Source organism: Gobius niger (genome assembly GCF_951799975.1).
Source record: "Gobius niger genome assembly, chromosome: 4".
NCBI lineage: Eukaryota > Metazoa > Chordata > Actinopteri > Gobiiformes > Gobiidae > Gobius > Gobius niger.
Window position 1 is genome coordinate 28,483,795 of NC_136855.1, and position 23,567 is coordinate 28,507,361.

At 41.0% G+C, this 23,567-nt stretch overlaps 1 protein-coding gene across 2 annotated transcripts; it reads right to left on the bottom strand.

Annotated features, from left to right (window-relative positions):
* Positions 1 to 635: 635 nt before the first annotated feature.
* Positions 636 to 23,057, bottom strand: LOC306962148 (collagen and calcium-binding EGF domain-containing protein 1-like). Of its 2 annotated transcripts, XM_079555220.1 has the most exons (12): positions 22,760 to 22,776; positions 21,471 to 21,551; positions 21,276 to 21,370; positions 4,664 to 4,716; positions 2,925 to 3,059; positions 2,717 to 2,854; positions 2,437 to 2,570; positions 1,937 to 2,054; positions 1,708 to 1,847; positions 1,578 to 1,613; positions 1,465 to 1,500; positions 636 to 1,381 (listed from the first exon to the last, which is right to left on the bottom strand). In XM_079555220.1, the coding sequence occupies exons 4-12, from the start codon at positions 4,683 to 4,685 to the stop codon at positions 1,193 to 1,195; spliced, it is 948 nt and encodes a 315-aa protein (XP_079411346.1). In that variant the 5' UTR covers positions 4,686 to 4,716; positions 21,276 to 21,370; positions 21,471 to 21,551; positions 22,760 to 22,776; the 3' UTR covers positions 636 to 1,192. The 2 variants fall into 2 exon arrangements, with proteins under 2 accessions (XP_079411346.1, XP_079411345.1); XM_079555219.1 differs by lacking the exon at positions 21,276 to 21,370 and having other exon boundaries at positions 22,760 to 23,057.
* Between the last annotated feature and the right edge of the window lie 510 nt (positions 23,058 to 23,567).

Genomic DNA, 23,567 nt, shown 5'->3' on the forward strand with positions numbered 1-23,567 from the left:
TTAATGATTTCCTTTTCCTTCTCTATCCCCATTGGCTCATGTTTTGTTTTGACAACATCATTACACGCAACTGCAGATCTTATACACCAGTGTACTTGATTTGGTTCTGCCTCTGTACATCAATACAAACCATTTAAATGCACTTGAAACTTGAGTTACTTGAATTGTAATGACTAATATATTACCGTATTTTGTGTAAGTAATAGGTTTCCTCTGGGTACTCCGAGTTCCCCATCATTAATAATTTGTACAATAAGCTAATCCGCCAGCCATTCTGACCATTAGCCTGACCCCACATCTGGAGCTGGGTCACGGGCACCTGTCTACTGTGGCGGCCCACTGCTCCTACAGGTTGCCCCATCAGCATCGAAGGATGGGCCAAATGAGAACAGATTTCTCTACAGGATTAATAATGTATACTTTAACTTTAAGTTAAGGTATACTTACCCAGGTCAGAAGTAAAATACTGAGTAGCAGGCCTTTTGAAAGTTGGTTGGTTACTGATGCTGCATATGTCACGTGGCAATAGCCCACTCACACTGTGATTTCTTACTACATTTTACATTTCTACAAACTTTAACCATTTTAATTTTTGATACAATAATATCTCAATATGATACATAATTACACTATACACTAAGGTTGAATACATATAGTATAAAATTAGGATAAAAATCAACATCACAGATAATTTAGTTCCGAAAACATCTTTCAACAATATCAAAAATATAAAAGAGGCCACTGTCTTTGATGAAGACTCATATCGCACCTGTTCATAAGCCTCATGACTTGAGGTCTCAGAGAATGATGAAATGCTGCAGGTCTTCCAACAGGTGCAGAAGCCCACAGAGCTCTCTCTCTCACACACAGTCCCAAACAGGAAGAGATGCAGACGATAAAGTGTGCCGTTTGAAGTGGTTCAGCTCACAGGCACAGCGCAGAGACTCAAAGGCAGAGGCAGCATCTCTCTCACCCTTCAGCCCGCACGCACATTCCACCTCTCTATCCGTAAAATATGAAAGAGGCCGGGGAAGTGCCTGCAGTCAGACTGTCTGTGGTCCACTTTGTAATGGCTGATCCTTTGACTGCTGTGCACAGTTATAGATTATCAGTTTCATGTGGCTACTGGCCTCCACAAGTGTCCAGTAGTCTGAGGTCATTTTGTAAATGCTGTGGTTATAAAATCTACAGGTCATGAGTTGAGCGTTACATGGCCTTGTCCAGATCCCCAGTCAACTACATCCTCCTCTCCGCTGGAGTGAGGAGGGGAGTCCAGAGTGAGTCCTCGCCTTTCCCCAAACACCTTCTCCTGCAGCTCAATGATGTCGTTACGGATGTCAGCCATCATGAGCAGAAGGAAGTCAAAGGAGCCTGGTGGACCCTGGGAGGCATTGTGATAAAAATAATCATCATATTTATATAATTCCATCGAAACAATTCAATAAATTACGTATTGCAACCTACAGGGGGACCTCTGGGGCCAGGCGCTCCTCTGTCACCCTGTGACAAAGCAGAAGAACAGCGTTGAAAAAATGATATCAATGATGTAAAATGATACATTTCAAATGCACTTTGACCTTTAGTCCATCTCTTCCCGGTGCTCCTGGTTGACCCTAAATAAGAAAGACAGAGAGAGAGACACCATGATTATTACAGAGTCTCAGCAGCAGCGAGAGAGCAATTGAAATATGTGTTTAATGTTCTTACCACAGGTCCCCTGCGGCCTCTCTTGATGTGCCTCAGATCAGGTTCTGGACCCATAGGTCCTATGTCACCGCGTGGCCCCTGAGGGCCTGGGAGGCCCTTCTCTCCTGACTCCCCTCTCCTCCCTGGTTCACCTGGGTGTCCTGACCATAATACAATGACAAAGGATCTGCTATCAGTCACACAGTATTTGACAACATTAAAGCACAACTGTTAATGCACTTTACACTACCTGGAACCCCGGGGGCCCCTGGAGGTCCAGGCAGGCCAGAAGGGGGACATAAACTGGCAGAGCCTTTGCCTGATCTCCCATGAGAGCGCTTATCACTGCTATTTGCCAGGCCAGACACCTACGCACAAGAGTCAGCATTTTTTAGACAGTCATAGTCTTTCACCAGAGTAAGTATTCCCAACTTCATATTAGACATCTGTCTCATGTGAGGCGTTATTATTACAGCAGTGGTCCTCAAACTATGGCACATTCACCACTCCTGGTACTCAGTCTGCAGTTTTAAAAGTTATTCATTTAAATCCTTTAATGTGATTCATTCTAAAGTTAGGTTTAGAGTTAGATGTTATCATATTTAGTTTACTCCCTGTTGAGACATAAGTTTTATGTGGTGGTTCTTGAAGGTCAAATATATTATAGCGTTGTACTTGGAGCGTAAAGCAAACACAGTATTCAGGCATTTTAAAGAGAAAAACAATAGCTCTCTACAAGACTCATAATACCTGGTGTAATGACGGAGTGCTGCCCAGTTTTGACTTGAGCTGCTGTAGACTATTCTTCATGTTGATAAAATCCTGACAGGTGAATGAGCATGCCTCTGCACTCATCAGCGTCTCCGACTTTCCCGATGAACTCACTGAGAGACAAAAAAACACACAGCTGTTGATGATCCCTGTGAGTCTGGGCATCATAAGGTCTGAAAACAAATACTTTGACAGTGTTCTTTGGTACAGGTGTTTTAGGTATATTGTCATGCATGTGCAGAGAAACCGACAGACTCACAGTGGTGTTCGGGGATGCAGGAGTGCCGGTCAGGGCCCAGCATGTAGCCAGTGTGGCAGCGACAGGAGAAGCTGCCCTCTGTGTTCACACATTCATGGTCACATCTGTGGCTGTCGGGAAGCTCACACTCATCAATATCTGCATCAAAATGGGGCAACAATTTAATTTCTCCTAAAGACTAAGTAAATAAGTCATCTGAGGTGCTGACCGATGCAGTATGGAGACTTGTGGTTGCGGTGCCTCTCGCGGTCAAACCGGTAACCGGGGTAACAGGTGCAGACAACTCGGCCAAAGTTATCCGTGCACTGCTGCTCACATGGAGAAGCAGCACAAACATCCACACCTCCAGAGCAAAAAAACAAACAGACATAAGAACAGGAGACGCCGATATTCTATATATAAAATGACAGTGAGTTATGCTTTCAACGTGCATGTGTAACTATGAACCTGAGATGAAGCTCACCCTGAACAATAGTAGCCTATACTGTATGTTATTAATGTAGAAATGCAAAATGCTTTGGAAAGGGTTGGGAGAGCTGTTGGTTGGAATTGCCTACATTAAAAGGACAAGCACTGCCCTCTAGTGGCTCATGCTAATGACTACTTACTGCTGTGCAAGTCTATGTGAATATCAAGTCTGTAATTTCCTTTAAGGGTGGGTGGTCTGCAAAAAACAATAATTCACAGAGCCTAGATTAAGATTTTATTACAATTCATGTGCATTCAGTATGTTCACATTGTCTTTAAGAGGTAACTAAAGTCATCTGCTTCTTCTGAAAGTTTACATTAAAAAAAAAAACATTATCTCAGTCTGCTTGTCACTGACTCACAGCATGATGAGACTGACCTATAGGAAGTGTGAGTGGTGAAAAGTAGCTGTGTTGAATAGAGCTGCAGTAAATCATAATAATAGCTTACACTTGTATTGCGCTTTAAAAGCCTGTATTACCAAGTTTCTCAAAGCGCTACGCCATCGTCATTATTCATTCACTCCATACTCGGTGATGGTAAGCTACTGTTGTAGCCACAGCTGCCCTGGGGTAGACTGACGGAAGCAAAGCAACCCGTTTGTGCCATCGGCCCCTCCGACCACCACCACCCACCCACTCACTCACTACATTCACCCAGGCTTCCTGCTGTTCCCAAAAGTTCTCGCATCCAAGAACCAACAGGATCGGGTCGAGCAGTTTAGAGAATCACTGAATCCCTAGGCCTGTCACGATAACTTCTATATCCACTCATCCTTCATGACAGATAAACAATATCATTTTGGGCTCAATATTCATCGTTAGTGCATTTACTTACATGCTTCCTTATTGTTTTTTTCTTTTTTGGTTGAACAATTTTACCAAAGTAAAGTTTTTTATGTTAATTACAACTTGTGTGTTGTTGAAGACATGTTAATATATTACTTTTCAACAAGGGGTTCCTGAGATTTCCATTGTTTAAGGCAAACATTTTCCATGGCAAAAAGTGATCCTCAATAATATTGTTTATTGCAATATTTTCACCGTGCTCTGGGGCGTTTTGCAGCCGAGTGTGAAGTGGCCGGGATGAGGATCAGCACCTCCAAATCCGAGGCCATGGTTCTCCACCGGATAAAGGTGGTGATATAGCGGTTGCTGTATCGGACTGTTGTGGTGAAGAGGGTAATCGAAAGGAGCCAGGATAAATGGATGGATGGATGGATGGATGGATGGATGGATGGATGGATGGATGGATGGATGGATGGATGGATGGATGGATGGATGGATGGATGGATGGATGGATGGCAATATTTTCCAGCCTCAGTAAATCAAACTTTGTTTTTCGACCTCATGACAGGCCTATCCCAATAGTCTCTCCAAATTAGATTGTCACAGAGATCAGATCACAATCCATTTTTATTTTTGTCATATTGCCCAGCCCTTTTTTAGTTTCAACTTAACATCATCTGAGTTTACTTACTTTCTGGGATGCAGTGGCCCATCACAAACCTGAATCCTTCACAGCATTTCCTCCTATAAAACAAATTGCATTGAATAATGACATTTATATTCTGCAAATGATTGCTTTCATGTTCATAATCTGGAATTCAACCCAGAGCAGGACAAGAAAAGAAATCATTATACTTGTCTTCTTCATATGTCTCATATCTGGAAAATTGGATAAAGTATTCATATTGATAATTCCTACCAGACTTTTACAGTACAATCTTTTTGTAGTTATCTTTTAAAAAAAAGAAAAAAAAGCAGCCTTGGACTTTCTCTCTTTTTTTGGGCAGCATTATTTCCCCAAATTGATTTATGATGTTTGGCAGCGACAACAATTCGCCACATGTTAGCGATGTTAAGACTTGGAAAAAGTAAAAGGAAATTGATAGACACGCACCACCGGATTTCTCACACACACACAGATGAATGCCTACACACTTGTTGAAAGCCAAAAGTGCTACCCATGGACTCATATCGTCGTGCTGTTTCCGTGGGGATTAACAGGCTACCTCATTCAAGTTACTTTTATGCTCCTCCAGCCCCGATTCTCTGTCGCCTTAAATCACGTCCCGTCTACTGAATGAAAAATAACCTATAAAACAGTGCGGCAGATGAGATCCAGATGAGCTTTAATCTGTAGTGGGGAGCTAGACGTTGAGAGGTGCACAGTCCAGTTAGGAGAGACATACTGATCATCGTCCAATCCGTCATGCAGTTATCCGATCAGTCAATACGTTTGGTCAATACGTTGCAGATGTGAGCACCGAGAAGTCAGTCTCCAGCCATCCCCCTGACAGAGTGAGGATAGAAGATAAGAAAACCTTTACCACACAATTCACAATTGGGTTGTATTAGCAATAATCAATAAGCTAAAGGCTACGTAGAGACAATTTTTTGCAGATGTTTTACTTGTATTAGTTGATGCAGAACACACAACACATTTTAATCTCTTAACAGTGGTGGTGAAGTAAAAAGTGAAAAGTACAAATTATAGCTACTTTTACTTTCAGCACATTTTGTGATAAATCCTTTTACTCCACTACATTTTAGAGCTTGTATATCTGTACTTTCTACTCCACTATGTTTTGAAATTGGGTTAAAAGTAAAAGTATTTTATTTTCAAAGTGACCGCTCTACGATTAACTGGTTTAGTCCCAGTTTAGGTATAGTGGTTTACTCCTTTAGACCTGGTTTGGATCTGGTTTAGTTCCTGTTAGTGGTTTACTCCTTTAGACCTGGCTTGAACCAAATTATTAAAATACTTTTGACTTATGAAGTACATTTTGCAATGCATACTTTTATACTTTTACTTAAAGAGACTAGATGCAAGTTGTTCATTTTATACTCACTACTGCCACCTCAGGCCTTACGCGTAACTGCAGTCTTTTTGAGTGACAGTGCAGGATTTTAGAGGCAGCTGAGGTTAATAGGTCTGAGCTCATTCTACACATTAGGACATGGCTGGAACATGTAGGGGGAGGATAATACTTTAATACTTTAAACTCAGTATAGTCCCTTTAAGTAACAATATTGAGAACTTCTTCCACCACTGCCTCTTAACATTTTCTCCAACTTGCCTTTACCCAAAACTAAAAGCTTATCGACTGGAGCTTACAGACTCTAGGCCAGTGTAACGCCTCATTTGAAAGCTAAGACCTACAAAACTCATGCTAACTTTTTAATTATATTTTGGACGTGTTTTAGTAATGTTTTTTTTTTTTTTGCTGCATTTTGTTGTGTGTTTGTCACTTTTTTAAAGCTTTTTTGGCGCTTTTTTTGACGTGTTCTCGTCACTTTCACATTGCATTTTTGTCTGTCTTTTGTGGCTTTTTTTTTTGGCTTTTTCAGCACTCTCTAGTCAATTTTTTTGACGCTTTTTAATTGTGTCATTGTTGCTTTTCCAGCACACTTTTGTCGCTCTTTTGCCACTGTTTGCGTTTTCTTCCACATTCCAACAAGCTTTTAGATTTGGATAATGCCAAACAAGAGCAAATGTGCTCAGTTTAGGTGGAGGTTAAGAGATTAAACTTTTTTTTAGTTTTTTTTTTAACCTTATTTCACTAGATTCACGCAGACATAAAAACGATAAAAGAGAAAACGAGATATAACAATATAGTCACTATGCTAGTAAAGATATTTTTCATGGTCTGGAACTACAAACAAGCAAAGACGATTGGAAAACACAGCCAAAGAGGGAAAAAAGAGGTCCAGATAATTTCACAACAGGAGAAGGATTACCTCAAAATGAATACAAATGTCACTATGTTGTTACACTGCAGTCAGTAATAAAGTATTTCGTGATGTGTTTTTGTGTAGTGGGTGATATGCCTGTGGCTCAGACGTGCAGCTGCAGTCCCCCCGGGGAGAGAGTGATGGACAGGGCGACGGAGGCCGGACGTCTGCAGCAGGACAGGGGGCACTGCAGAGCTGACCCGTGTGTTTGTGTTTGGGAAGGTTAAAGTATTTCAGTCGACAAGCAACAGACACGCCGTCCTCCTTTGACTCTTCACTGGTGCTTTCTGTGGCGTAAACCCATCCATTTGTAAGACTTAGGTAAGAAAGAATTTAAAAAAGAATATTAACATCTTACAAACTGTCTCACAACTTGCTACAAACTGTAAATGCCACTGATTGGCCCATTCATTAAATTTGATCAAGGTTTGGGAAATCATAAATAATAGAGAAAAGTAAGACAAGTGCTTTCCCCAACTCTACAGGCCAGAGTAAGGCCTCATTTGAAAGCTGAGACCTACAAAACTGATCTAACTGATCTTTTTCCTTGTGTTTTTACTGTCACTTATTTCACGTTCTTTTTCATCTCATTTTTGTCACTTATTTGAGTTTTTTCACCTTTTTGTTGAGATTTTGCCCCTTTTTCTTGTTGAGTTTTTGCCCCTTTTCTGATGTGTTTTTTTTTTTTTTTTTTCACTTTTTTGCCCTTTTTTTGAGTTTTTGCCCCTTTTTCTGTTGAGTTTTTGCCTCTTTTTCTGTTGAGTTTTTTTCCCACTTTTTTTGGCTCCTTTTTTTGTTGAGTTTTTGTCATTTTTGCCACTTTTTTTTTAAACTTTTTTTTGGGGGGCATTTTCTTCCCATTTTTGTTGCCATTTTTACGCCTTTTTAAAGAAGCTTTTAGGTTTGGGTAAGGCCAAACTGGAGAAAATGTGCTCGGTTCAGGTGGAGGTTTGGAGGTTCAGACTTTACAAAACTACTTCAATAAACCTCTAGTCAAGCACTATTTCTGTATGCTGAAAAATGCCAAACACCTTGATGTAAATGTTTGAGAAAACCTTTCAGATCAAGACTTTCTGAAATAGCTTTGTTGAATTACTGTATATTCTAACCCTCCATAAGGACATGCCGTAGCTCAGCCAGCTAAGTGTAAAGTTTGTTTTTTAAAGCACTGACCACATAACTTGGGACGTTCTGGCATCAAAAGGCAATATCAGACTTCATGTAATAAGCACTTTTGCGGTTTTCATTATGTGACAGACTGTACTTAACAAATGACCTCTGGAGTTTTTACGTCTTGGACTGCCATAATGAGACAGTATAGTAAAAATATGGACAACAGAAAGATGGTCTGCCCTTACAGTGAACAGCCCGGAGGAGGGGAGCCCTCAGCGGGGCCCTATACGACCCTCTTGTCCCACCGCAGCCGCTGACAAAATCATCACCACTGAGGCACGGTCCAGAGACAAACCTGAGCCAGGTTCGCTTTACATTAAGTAAGACGATGGGATTTTGTAGCCAGGGCCGTCCTATGGGGATACGCAGCAGTAAAATGCCCTGAGGCTGCCATGATAACAAAATGTAAAGTTTGATATATAGAGGCAGGAAACGATTGAGATAAGCGATATTATTGAAGAAAACTAAAGCTTAAAAATGACAGTTTTGAAAAGTACTTAACCCCGCCTTAACCAAGCATATTTTCTCCAGTTCAGTTTTACCCAAATCTAGAAGCTTCTCGACTGGAGGTTACACTTATAGAGTTCGGGAATGTGATGTCATGTCGCTAAGCATCATAGGATTAGCAGCAATTATAAACTAATGGAGATTTTAAAAGTTAAAATACTGGCGTTATTGTTCACATTAATACACTTGGACTACACAGTGAGTTAGATGTGTTTACCAGCAGTAACTCAGCAGCTATTGGAGATGTTCCACAGCTTTTTTCCTCCATTTTTTAAATAGTTTTTAGTCTATGGAAAATGTATGATAACAGCTGCAAACATGGCAGATCTCCATGGTAACTGTGGATTTTCCCAAACTCTATAGGCCAGTGTAACGTCTCATTTGAAAGCTAAGACCTATACGAAACGGGTCTAAGATTTACCCATACGTTGTCGTCACTTTTTCGTTGTACTTTTGGTGCTTTATTGTCACATTTTTGTTGCGTTGTTGTTGCTTTTTTGTTGCCTCTGTTTTTATGCTTTTCTCGTTGCGTTTTCATCCTCATTTATGTCTCGCTTTTGTCGCTTTTTTCGAGAAGCTTTTAGATTTAGGTAATGACGAACTGGAAAGACTGAGACACAACTTACTTTGGGTAAAAACATAAAGTATTAGATGAGAAGAATGGGGGGAAAATGCAAATAAATGTACAGACGATAAATATTGAGTGCAAAAGTGTATTGTTTTTCAGTCATTTATTGAACGATAAGTCGATATAGTAGGGGAGACTGGGGCTATTTGTCACACATTAAATGAAAGCTTGAACCCTTGACTTGAAGTAGACCTCGCTTCCTTTTGTCAATAAATAGTTATTAACCGTGACAATATGCCCCTTAGGCTATGCGGGGCAAGGCGTGGGGTTGGTTGTCATATATATATTGATATTGATGTTAACTTGAAATTTTATAAACCTTTGTAACGTTTTTCTTTTTGAGATGAAGGGAAATATGTCGCAATGCAATTCCAGATGTGCATAAAACTATTTTGAACAAAATGCTCTATGAGGTGTAAAATGTACAAATTCACTAAATGACCCAAACATACGGCCTGTATAAAAGATAATGTTAAAATAAAGTGATCATAAAAACATATTAGACACAAAAGAAAAAAAATGTCCCACCATTTATACCCCATGTGACAAATAACCACCAAAACAGCTCAAATCAAAGCTAACATCTCTGTCTTTCAGATCAGTGTATTTTGCTCATGGCACTAACAAAAGGAAAGCGCTCACTACAAAAGGCATAAAATCAATTCAAATGTTTCCTCTCCTCAGGTCTTCAGACCAAATGAGAAAATGATTATCGGAAGAGATAAAGAATACCGAAACTCATAATATATATCAGTACCAGCAACGCCCTCTAGTGTGGCTATAAAAAGCAATGTGACAAATGACCTCGTATGACAAATAGCCCCGGTCTCCCCTAATTATCGTGACAGATATAACCTGTGGGGAGTGGATAACCAAGCATAGTCATACTGTCATTTACTATATCACCATAATCAGAATGGTTCTATACAGTTAGTCAAGCAACTCCCGAAAGGTTCTTTAAAGGGGCTAGATGCAAGTTTGTCATTTTATACTCACTACTGCCACCTCAGGTCTTCCACGTAACTGCAGCTTCTATATCAAGCTCGTGCATGACGGCACTTCGGACCCGTTGTGAACAGGTCTGAGCTCATTTTACACTTTAGGACATTGTTGGAACATGAAGGGGGAGGAAAATACATCATTTAAACATTTTTAAACTCTGTATAGTCCCTTCAAACTTACAGTGCTGAGATGCTGTATTTATAACCTGTTTTTAGACTATGTCATTTTAAACTGTGCTATAAAATGATTTTTTGTGAAAGTACATCAAATTGATCCATTTATCTCCAAATTCACCCATAACCTCCAGATGTGCAGCATGGTCTGGATGTCAGTGAGCTGTTTGCCATGTTGCAGGTGAGGAATGAGATCCAACACTGATGAAGCTAGAAGACAGGCCTGGAGTATGATCATTCACGAGCTTTCCCTCTCGAGAGCCACACAGGAAGAGGAACTCCGCGGAGGTCAACCACCCCCTCGACACGCCAGGGCAGCCGACCGGTGTCAGTGCGAGCTGCCATTTCTGACAGAACCTTGCAGCTCGTGCATGCTCGAATCGTAACAGGCTGCATTCATCGAGCTTTGATTCATTTCCTCGGTCGTAAGCGCTTTGAGAAACTTGGCTTGTCGCGTTGTGTGTGTGATGGTGCGCTGAAGGATTACGCTCCAACACATTAGCATGATGAGACCGACTATAAAACTGCAATGTATAGCAAGTTTTTGGACCGCGGCCATGTGCGTTCGCTTTAGGGAACCGGTATTCATTTCTGACGGTGGGATTTCTGCTCCTAATTGTCCGCCGATGCTTACTCCGGTGAGAAGTGTTTTTACAAGGTCCTCAGAAACGCACTTTTACTACTTTAGAAGCAGGTTAAGGGAATTCGTTCCTTTTTTTACACCCATTTGTCTCACAACCCTGGAATGAATTTAACTTCAAACACAATCACAGAAATCCCGGCTTTACAGTGCGCTGCAGACCACACTATTTTTATGATATATTGATGAAAGTGCAGCCTCCTCGTAAAAAGGTGTCACATGCACATGGGGCTTAGCATGTTGTTAGCCTTAAACATATGTGGAGGTGCTGGCGTGCCAAGAGTAAGCACTGTCCATGTGTTTATTTGCTCAGCAGCCCACTTCCAGGACAGAGGCACCCAAGGGACACATCAAACGGGTCCAAACACGAGGGGTTTTGACTGGGAGAGAGCGAGCGGTCTGGTGCACTTCCACTACAACAAGCTAAAGAAAACTAATTCTAATGCGTGTACTCATCGGTGTCATTCAGGGGGACTGTATTAGGGATGCTGTCCTTGGGCAAGACACTTCACCCAACTTGGATGAAGGGTGACCACCTCAACAAGTAATAAAAGTGAGATATGATTAGGCCATGGAACTGACTTGAGATATTAGCGCTTAAAGGCCCTTTACCTGATTTTTGGAAAACAATCAATGAGAGCGGAAGGCTGTGGTCCAAACTCTGTCCTAACTTTCCGAACACATTTGTATCATCCCGATTCTTCACAGGGACGAGTTTATATGCACGTTTCACAACTTGCAGGGTCACTTTTCAGGGTCACTTTCACAGAAATGCTGGGAAACAAACCTGTAAGTTCATGAAACAGGTACAGTGCCTTTAAAATGCTACTAAGGGACCATTTCAGTTCCTGTTTAACCCCCTAAAACAGAGAAAGGGTATTGAAATAGAAACAAGAGATGACAATATATTTAAAACCAGAAAGTTGGGACTCCCAAAATTGTGCGCTCTATGCAAGGAGTAACTATGGTTGTTATCTTGTTCTATGTGTAAATATAACTTTATTATATAATTCATATAGCACCAATGGAAAAGGCATTATCTAAGTCGGTGGGACAGGAAACCTAAATGGCTGTTCAGAACAACCAAAAGAGGGATTGGTTACTTGTATGTGTGAAAATGTGTCATAGGGTAATGGTGCGCAATGGATGCCACAGATTTGTTACTCTGCCCCAAAACAGCTGTGGCTCTACTTCACCACCACTGCCACTGAGGGAAATAATGGACTTTGGCAATAGTCTCAATTCACGTAAAACTCGACATTAGATCAATCAGAAATATATCTCATTGTGAAGTTATTCTAATGGCTTATGATACCGATACCTGAATGATACTTTTTCTGATACATACTAAAATGTTTGTCATCTAGAACCAGAAAACAGAACAATAATGTTCATTTATACTGGAAAACACTATTTCCTCTAAATTTGCATCATTTATTTGAGGCGAAACAACCAACCAACTCTGGCCGATACTATACTTTACTATTATCTCAAAACAAACTATCGAATCAACATACAACTTTTTGTGTTTTTTTACAGGTGCATATAGTGAGTCTGTATTTTTCCATTTCCCCATAACCAGTTCAATCCATCATTTGAACAGGAAAGATACAGACATGTATTACTGCTCAGGTCAGAGTGACATTTAAATGGAGTGGGAGGAAGTCAAAACAATACAAAAACCCACATCATATTCGTCATTCCAGTCACAAAGGTCACAGCGTCCTTCAACATTATGTTTTCTATTTCATTTAACTTGAACTTAAAGAATGCATTTAAAAGTGTTTTTTTTTTTTTTTTGCGGTGACGATATATGGATATTTCCTTTCAGTTAATGCCTATATGTCATACTTCGCTGCTGTAAATAGAGCCACGGTGTGTAGCTTTGATATCGGCCTTGATGTTGGTAATTACTCTTCTGGTAAAGACATGTGGTGCGTTGAGACAAAATCAAAATCAATTTAAAGCGCATTACCAAAAGCCCCAATATTCCTGTGGGTTGGCATGAGTGCATTATCCATTTTAGCACTCAACGCCAGATATCTAAATGCAGTCCAGATGCTCTATCAGCGCCTGCTTTACACTTTACTCCAATGGACCGCATCTTTTTGTGATTACGTCTATGCCACACGTGTATTTACAGTACAATAGATCTGTAGGTGTAGGCTACTCTTGCATGACCAAGAACTTCAATCCTACTGTGAAAAAATATTCTCAATTGATGTCATGGAGAACTCGTCCAAACAAACCAAGAGCCAACTTTCAATCACCATTAAATGACAATCTACCGAATATCTAGTCACATAAACATAGAATAAACAAAGCATTTTCTTTGTTTATCAAGCTGAAGCGGATTCATTCAACCACTCAACCATTCAAAGCACTCTTTTTCTACAATGTTTACCTTTGTCATTGGTATGAGGCTATTGTCATAATATCATATGTCACATGTCAGAATTATGGGTTCAAATTTGCCATAGGGTGCCAATCTGGAGTCTCAGAATTTAACTAGTTATAACAAAATAGTGCCTAAAGATACACTGTGCCAACCAGTAGTAGCAAAATGGTCAATGCTAAACTAAACTTGAATGTCTCCTGTTGCATTCTTTTGGTTAGTTTTCTTTGGGCATTATCAGTGACAGACTCCACTCTTGTCCGCTCAGGTGCAAGCTAATGAGTAAAAGATGCTACAGAGGAAGACTTTTGAGGGAGGTCCACTTCTTTGCAACAAAGACGATTATTTCCCCATTAAACACAGGAAGCTTAACTCTGTAAATCTGCTCGGAGAAAATAAAGGCAGGGAGATTCAGCTTGCTGTGTGATCAAAGGTGCATGGTTTTGCTCAAAGAAAAATAACTCCCACAACCTGACGTCTGTGATGATGAATACAACAAACATATGGAAATGGCAGAGGAACCTAAGGATCATTAGAGTAGGATGTCCACAGACTTACAACTGGTCTTTGTGCGTGCCCTCAGTCACGCAAAACAACCAAAGATGTTGTTAGCATTTGGCCTCTCCCAATGTATTCCTATAGCTCCAAACAGGGGTGAAGTTACCAAGACCAGCAGGTGCGCATCAGCTCGTCTAAGCTCAGGTAAGAACATATCTCTGGAAAAAGGGTGTCCTATTCCTTTAAAGGTGCATTATGCAACTTCTTATGTAGAAAAAAAAGTTGATATTTGTGCGTATTTGACCTTGTAGTGACCCAGTCGCTGTATGAGTGGTCAGCATGGCGCCTTTACTTTCCACCAAGTGGCCTCGACACCACTCCAGGATCAATTGTTTGAAAGGTTTTCACTGCTGACGGACCCTCTCACCAGAAAACCTACAAAACAATTGATCCTGGAGCGTTGTAGAGACCACTGTGATCAAAAGTAAAGGCACCATATTAACCACTCATACAGCCTCTGGGTCACTACAAGGACATATACATAAAAATATAAACTTTACTTTCCACATAAAAAATGGATTCTACTTGTGCTATAATTTTCAAAAGAAGAAAACAAAACACAAACCATTTTTCTCCCCATACAGACAAATGTTGAACTGCTACCGATGGGATATTGAAATTCCTTTCAAAAACATCTCCTTGTGTTTGATAAATGACACATTTTACAGCAGTAGGCAGCACTGCAGACATTCAGCATGTGCTTTGTAACCACTATCAGAAAAGCACCAGTTCATACGTTCTGCCGCTGAGATCCCACTATCAAACACAGCCGAGCCGATAACTTCATCTTGTATCAACTTCTTCATAGGATCACAGAGATGATCTCATTCAGGTCCACCTGCACACTTAATAAACCATAAAAAGAATACAATCCAGGCTCAAAGCGAAGTGCAACAACAGGCTCCCATGCCCAAGTCTAATCATGCATTCGTCATAAACGCATGTGGTATCTGTTAAACGCTTCTGCTCTGTATCAAATCACCTCTTTAACCTCTGGAGTTAAGCCCTCCTGCTGTTTGACATGAAGCGTTTTAGCACCTAATGTCACTGTCTATTGTTGATCACTGACTGGGAAACCCCAAGGACAAGCCTACCGGGCCTGCATATTGTACATATGTAACGAGAAGCACATTTTCACAAGGCATATGTAATACAATGTAAAAACTACATGACACATACAGGAGTGTGTTTACGCAGTGACAGCATATTAAACTAGCACATTGTGCGACTTGTTAAAAGATTACGAAGTCCAGACGCACAGAACACATGTATCGACTCAAGGGCAAATGCCTTTTGTTTCTTACGGCACCTTAGCTCAATGCAATAGGACACAATCATACAGACGACTATAATTTTTGCATTTGCTCTATTTGGGATAGAGATGCACCGATCCAGCTTTTTTGCTTCCGATACCGATACTGACGGTTTGAGTATCAGCTGATATTAACCGATAGCAAGAGTGAATGGTCCTCTTTTCTCCATTTTAAGATCAATAAAGTCTTACAGAGCAATGATCAATTATATCTACTGATAAACTAATGGAAACACATTTAACAAGGATCACTGACTCTCTCATTACCTAAACTAAAATACAAACTCTTGACCACTCCAGCAGAGGCCCATTTTATTGTATTACTTTAGGCATTTCTAGGATAGTTTCTGTCTCAACTTTGACTAGTTTTCGTTAGCATTAGCATGGCCTACTTCCAGTAGCATCCTGTTGCTAGCCGCGGCATTTTGCACGGCGATCAAAAATACAATTGTGGAGATTAAAAGTAAGTTAGTGACTGAATTCTCCAAGTTCTGCCATTAAAAATGACATACAGCATGCCGGTATTCACTTAGATTTAGTTGGTGAATGTTGAGTTTTTCAAGCAGTGAGAGCCAAAACAGGATAAGTATCGGATATTTTTCCATTAACGGCATCCTGAATTTGGGAGGTATTTTTTTCAGAAACTACTTTTGATGAAACACATTAAGTGTATTGTCTTGGCTAGGGTCGTTGTATGCTAACTTATGCTAACTCCAGGCAAAAGGGATCAGTAAAAGGACAGAAAGGATAGTTGAGAAACACCGTCATCCCTAATCTTTGGCGCAATATATTTTGACTCTTCCAACTGTCTTAACCCAACCATGAATCGGTTTTCTATGACTCTGATGGACAGACTGAGGTTGTCCAAGGACGTGCACAAAAGCAGAAAAGTCCATTAAAAATAGGGATGCTAGTTCTTCACAGAGCTGGGTATGATTGTGTGTCCCAGCCCCCCCCGCTAAGAACAGCCCCATGCTGCCAGGATGAACTGCAGCTCCATTATACTTGGACCAAAGCAGGGCCACAACCTCCAGAGTCATCTTTCACTCTACTTTTGTTAAACTGCCAGGATTAGGAAGATATTTTTGTTTCTGCACTGTCATCGAATATGAAACTGAACAATAAAGTAGAGTTGTTGTTTATTTTAGCATCTAAGCTGAACGGCCAGCTCTATCACGGGTTTGATTTCCAAGTCTGTCTTTGAGGAGTTTGCACATTCTTTCCATGTCTTAGTAGGTTTTGTCCAGGAGCTCAGGTACAGTATCACCCATCGACGTGTGATGGTGGGTTCCCATGCAGTTTCTGAAAGTTCCCAATAGCATTGAAGGATGGGTCAAAATGCAAAAGCCTGGTCTGTCTCTAAACCAAAACAAGCAGCTTGGATTAAAAAAAACAAAAAACAAGCCACTACATTTTAACTTCACACATTGTTAAGAACAGTTAAATAAATAAAGTACATCCAAAGTTATATGTCAGTGATGCAGCCCATTGTTGAAGGAGCAGGATTTTGTTCCTCTTTCTGGTGTCCTGCTGTGGAGGTGTGGAGAGGCAAAGTTCACACACATGACCCTGAGCTAATGAGCGTGTTATCCCCTCTGAGCCTCCTCTCCCAGTTCATCAGTCATTCTGCCAATCAATCAGTCAACGGCAGGGCAGTCAAAACAGCTCCACTCAGGCTGCGACTACGCTGCAGTCACAAGTCAACCATGTCAGATTTGATCAGTGTTTGGGTGTTTTTTTCGCCATGTCATTATAGTTTTGTCTCTGACTTTTCATACACTATCACAGTCAAAGTACTGTCACATCAAACCACAATTAATTTGACAAGTCGTTTTGAAATGGCTGAATTTGGTTTCCTGGTGTCTGATCCATTTCAACACTAAAGGAAAGTATTCAAACATTGTAAATAAGCTAAATGGGCAGATTCTTTGGTTTACACTCACTATGCAACTGCAAAATACTATGTCAGTGCTGCCGTCTATATCTGATCTCGTTCTTATTCTATAAAATACTTTATGCTGTTGGCAAAAGTGACAATGTTTTTTTTTCTATTGAGTCACTTGACAAACAATAAAATCCTATTTCCAAGAAATTATTCCCAAATAATCTTCTCTTTTGCATCAACTGTGAACAGACAACTTACAGAATACATGAGTTTCATAGCACGGTAGCTGTGACCTGACCTCAACCTGAGAGCCCACGCTCCTCTGTGGTTACACTGGACCCTGGTCTGGCTTGTGTCTGTCCTGAACAGTATACAGAGAGAAGTTGGAGAGAGGGTGGAAGTGGTGCTTTGAAGAGGCAATCCAGGCCTGTATCTGAGCCAGTCTGTGTAATGAACACTTCAGAGGCCTCTGCGTAACACACCGGGCAGAGTGGGTGGGGGATCAATGCAAGACAGGAATCTAAAGTACTTTGCATGTTTCCACTCTAGTTACAGTGGTCTGCAACATGTACATGTGGTTCTGCCTGCAAAACAAAGACGTCAAAGCAACATTGATGACAGTCTGACCCTCAGAACCACAGCTATGCAGCTCTCCTGGCAGTTCGTCAAAGACCTTTGTACTAATGGTACATGATGAGGTTTGATGGCAATAGTAAAGGCCCATCAAAAACAGACTTTTCGAAAGCATACACATTACATAAACCACAACGCAAAGGCCAACAAACACCCACACTGTGGTTCACTCAAAGCAACATGAAAATCCCCAACGTGCAATACAGCAATCCAACCAACAACAATTTACCCCAGTGACTCAAAGCAGCACCAGTAAAACAGAAAAACTGAGTCAGTGCCACATTAATGCCAATCACTGTTAAACAGGTATTGTTGCCCTAATGCCTGTTCTTCAATAGACACAATTAAAGGCGCATTAGTCACAAAAAGCAGCAGTAGTACTACAGGGTGATCTGGCCAAATAGCAACTTAACGACTGTTGTCACTGAAAACATAAAGGACATAAATTAAACAAGTGCTTTTTATTTCCAATTTAGTTGCCATAAATAATCCATAAATATGATAAACTGGAATATGTCATTACGATACACAGAAGTGTCGTAAATACTGAAAGTTACATGACGGCCAACGGTCAGCGTGACTTTTAAAGAGAAAATGTCGCTGGTGAGTCAGGAAGGAAGTGGTTCTGGTCCAATCCACAACAATATGACTACTGCATTCGGCAGGATTTATTGTGCTGAACAATATTTTCTGGGAAGAAACCAAACGGTTTGGCAGGAAAAGGAGAGTCTCTCAGAAGATTTGACTGTGTAGAATTATTCATGTCTGCTGTAAATAATGACAGCAATAATCATCTGTGGCACTGATTAAATGTTGAGATTAAAAGTCTCATTCTGTACACTCACAGTGACGGATCACCTCATGTTCAGCCAAATGCACCACAAAGAAGTTCAAAAGCAGAAAGCCAACGCTGTAATGATAGAAGAGACCCCTGCAGAGAGGCTTGAGAGACGGAAAAGGAGCCGAGGTGTCCAAGACCTGAGTGAGTAAACATTCCAACATTTCTAAACCAACACAATCGCTGACTGAACATTTGTGAAGCACCAAAATGGAGGAAAGATTAGCATTCTTCAAAATAGCACATTTTCCACATTATTACTGGTTGGATTGTGAAATACACAAACCTTTTGTGATCCTTGTATTAGTTAAGCGATTTACATTTCAGACTCCTTTCATCTGGCAGCACATTTACTCAGACACTAAGTCGTACATTCATAATTAAAAAAAGCTGGGTGAAGTGTCTTGCCCAAGGACCCAACAACACTCGGCAATATGAGCAGCAGGGACTGAAACACCAGCCTTGGGATTAGCTGGTGGTGGAAAACTTACGGGAGCTAGTCCAACATGCATAAAATAACGAGGAGTCAGCTTCATAGTTCTGGCTCAAATCTGTGAACTCTGTGTCATTACCTTCTTTCCACGCCTGCTTTTGCGCTGCTACTATTTTGAGGAAAACTCTGCATGAACTCACATGTTTAAAGTGGAAATTGAAAGTGCACATTATTATTCTGATGACAGTAAAAGTAGTAAGCAAGATTATTATGTATTTATAAATGGAGACGGAAGGATAACAATTCTTTATTCTCCTATCAAGGCTCCATTTATTCCACCGCCTTCATAGATTTGTTGAACTGCAATTGACTGATAACAACAAGGTCCCTTCACTACTGTAGCTATCAACTCAGCACTTTGAGTAGATTTGCAATTTTCAGCTGTTTTCTACAAGGTGGGAAACTATAATTTTGCATTTACAAACAGTGAAAAATGGCCATACTTGAACTATCTCCAAATACATTGTAAAAGTGGAAAAAAAAGTGTTGAGAGAAGCCACAAACCGTAAACATGCACCTCTCACACATGCAGGGAGCGATCTGTGCAACAAAGATGGATGTTCGGTTTAAGTTTGAGATGAAATGCGACCTCTTGTGAAGACAGACAAGGAACACAAGACTACAAGAACAATGGGGGAGATTTACTGACCCTCACCACAGTCAAGGCATATCGGACCTGTAGGCCTCCGCGCTTTGTTTGGACGGAGGTGGGCAATACCACAAAAACACTCCGAGATAGCATTACACGCCAAACTGTATTTGGACAAACTTCCAAGACGAGAGTGATGAGAATAGATGAGAACGTGAAATAAGAAACTTGATGAGATAATGATTATTGCATGACCCATCCGTGGTCTCTTCAAGCACCATGTAAAATCACCCCAAGCCAGTGGAGAAAGCACTTATACACCGACTGCTACCAGAGTAATTTGCTTCAATGTTTTTACAGCAACTAAGCCGGCTTTCTATGGGAAGGTGTGAAACTTTCCAAATGCTTAAACTGTCGTCTTCAATCACGGCCGCATAAATTCAGTATTTCCCAGATGATCCGAACACGGGGTGATCTGCCAAGTGAAGAAATCAGAGAAGAAGAAGTGAAAATTATCGGAAAATCACCTCGGTCTGCGTGGACGCTGAGAAACTGTAACATTAAATCATTTGACCCCATGTTGCTCAGGGTCAAACACAGTACAGTTCAGCGAGATGGATGGGAAGCATTTGCGTAACTTATTTACAAATGATATGATATGATATAGGAATAATTGAAATTAGTCGAACCTCATGTCCTGAAATGGCCCTGGCAGGAATGGAAAGACACGCGTCAAGCCTTTAAAATCCTAACCTGACACTGAACAGAGCAGGCTGGACTCGCTACAGATTTGGATCTTCTTACCGCCAAAACACAAAGTCCTGGTATTTTGAAAGCAATATATTTACATATCATCACAGTGACTGACTTTAGACAATTGCAGTGCGCCATAGAAACGTCCTTTCATCCTGTAACCTCCCAAACAGAAGATTTTCTCTGAGCATTTACAGCTGCTGACATCACTTTCATACAGAATTTACAATCATCACAGCTCCACAGTGAAGCTCAACAGCAGCTGGGTCACGAGCCAAGCAGAAAATTCCGATTCTATGAACGGATGGCTATCTTTTAAACAGGATTGATTTTAAATAATGTCATACTCCAGCAAATAAGCTTTCGGGCAACCAAATCTGAAGAAACATTGCTTTCAAATCACAGCAGAATGATGTGTTTTATAGTGTGGTAAACCTCACTTTAGGTATTAGGTTGTAGCTGCCTTTTTTTTTTTTGACTGTGTGTGTATGCGGTGAAGCAAATAATGGATCACTTCCTGTCCTGTCACACTGCTTTGACTTTTTAGGTTTGGACGGCCTTCACTTCGCTGAATGGGGCCATCCCTTTAAACACTTTGACTCTGAAAAAGTTCTCACTCACTGACATGAGGCAAAGCTTATTCTACTCCGGTTCAAGTTTTAAAAATAACTTTTCCCACTTGACAAATACCGAACACATCCACCACAATGGAATGAATACTCCCCAACACTAAACGAGTTCATGGGAGTGGGGATGGTTTAGTGGTTAGACCAACCTCTCCGTAACCTCTACGGGGGCATCACAGACACTTGTCCTGAAGCCTTAGCAAAGCACTGTTCCAGGAAAGTGAGCCAACTGAAAGGCACATTTCTGCAAGTATAAGCAGAAGGGTCCCCACTCAAGATTTATGAGATTTCAAAACCACATAGGAAATAAGTTTGGCCCGAATGGCACAGAAAATATCTCTTACCTAAAACAAGTGCTGTTCTTGCCTCCAGCTCCCATGCAGGGATATTCCACTGTCAGGATTTTATTTTCAGGACACTCCGTTCTGAGAATAATAATAATAAAACAAATAAATAAATAACAATAGGAAATGCACGGCTTCTTCTGCACCACCCACTGCTCAACGCTATTGTGAAAGATGTGACACATGGGGAATCACTGGAAATCACCGGCAAAGAGGATGACAACAAGGGACTGTTATGTAAAGTTGTGCTGGAAATCATAACCCATGGAAATGCAATATTTCACAAACGTATTATTGAATTCTTAAAAGAATCGGCCACCGTTTTTCTATACTGAGATATGTTCTTGCCTGAGCTTAGACAAGTTGAAACGTATACCTGTCTGGTCTTTGTGCGTGCCCTCAGTCACGCAAAATGACCAAAGATGTTGTTAGCATTTGGCCTCTCCCAGTGTATTCCTATAGCTTCAAACAGGGGTGAAGTTGGAACCTAGCACGCTCTTCCTCGGGCACGCACAAAAAACAGACAGGTACGTATCAACTTGTCTAAGCTCAGGCAAGAACATATCTCAGTATGGAAAAACGGTGGCCTGTTCCTTTAATATATTTACACATAAGACGTTGTTGAATAAAACATATAGAGACTGTAATTGTTCATTTTTATTATATAATACTCAGTCTGCAACTCTGTGTATAACTTGTTTTATATATATATAAATGCCTTGATGTGTTGAAGAAGACCATTTGGTATATTTTCTTTTCGTGGATGGTGCATTGCGACTCGAGAGCTTCTTTAAAACCTCTCGACCACTCACTGACCAGGCACTGCCACCTTCCGCTGCTCGTCTCACATCCTTTGCTCACCTCTTGAACTCGTCTCGCAGGGCACACTAATAACGAGTGTCATGTTTTGTCTGAACACGAGTAAGAGTTTGGCCCCTTTCACCGCGACTGATTCCTACCATTTGGAATTCGACCTTCCTTTAGCGTTTCTTTGGAAATCATTAGATTAGACGCGCTGCTTCGGTTCATGTGGAGGTCCGCGCTCACACACCTCCTCACGGGGGATGCGCACTTTTAAATGCAGTTACGACTTTGGCACGGCGCTAATGTTAAACGATGTGCTGCAACTTGTTTACACACTCAATTGCATTACAGGAAAACGTTTGCTATGCACAAGCCTACAGGGACTCAGTAATTTGCGAAGGCTAATGGCCAAGATTCAAAGAGCCGAAATATGTTACAAGAGAGTTGTCATTAAACGGGCACCATGCACTTGATTCCAGACTTACCTCGAGGTATCCACTCCCAGAGTGGTCCGGATAGAGCTGGCGTCAGATTCCCACAGAAACACTACGCACATGGCGCTGAATGGTAACAGAGTGACCCCAGAAAGTTGAGCCATGTCCCCTCTGCTCCGGGACAAATACGTGTCCGTGTGAAAATGCCCTCACATTAGCACCACGCAGCAGGGTCCACAGAGGAGTGACCCACGGGTGAGAGAAACCGCTCTGTGTGAGTTTCAGAGGTGACGCGAGTACTGGAGACGTGCGTCCGCGGCTCCGTGTGTGCGCCTTTACGCACTGAGAGGAGGAGAACGGCTGGAACCACAGCCCTGTGCACACTAATCCCCTTGGGGTTTTATTCCCGCCTTTGAACAGCAGATTACGGCAACAAGTCATGATGTCAGAATACCACAGAAACAGTGCTGCTCGTTTCATCCAAGCAACAATATTGAACCTATTGTGAAATGCCGAAAACAAAGCAAAAACACATTTAATCACCTCGTATTTTTTAAAGTGGGTTTTAACAGAAAAATATGGTTTAGTTTATTGGTTTATTTGTCAGGGACCAAGTACAAAATTCAACACTCTTACAAAATAAAATATGCTTTCCATCTGCAACCCACGCAGGCAGGTGCACACAACATTGAAATACACATTAAAAGTAGTCTTCAGTAGCATAACAGTCCATTATTGACATTAGTTCAGCAATGACCATTTAAAATGTATCTGACGCTCACCTCCAACAGATCATGACATTGCACCATTTTAATGTATTTAGCCCTATACATTATTCAAGGTTCAGCAGTCGTAGAAA

Bases quoted from the DNA above. Each gene is read 5' to 3' on its own strand.
- LOC306962148 (XM_079555219.1), bottom strand. From the start codon at position 22,872: ATGGCTCAACTTTCTGGGGTCACTCTGTTACCATTCAGCGCCATGTGC. The intron at 3,060-4,663 runs GTAAGTAAACTC...TTTGCTCTGGAG, and splicing joins GGGCCACTGCATCCCAGAAA to GTGTGGATGTTTGTGCTGCT. The intron at 2,055-2,436 runs GTATTATGAGTC...TCTTGTGCGTAG, and splicing joins GCACTCCGTCATTACACCAG to GTGTCTGGCCTGGCAAATAG.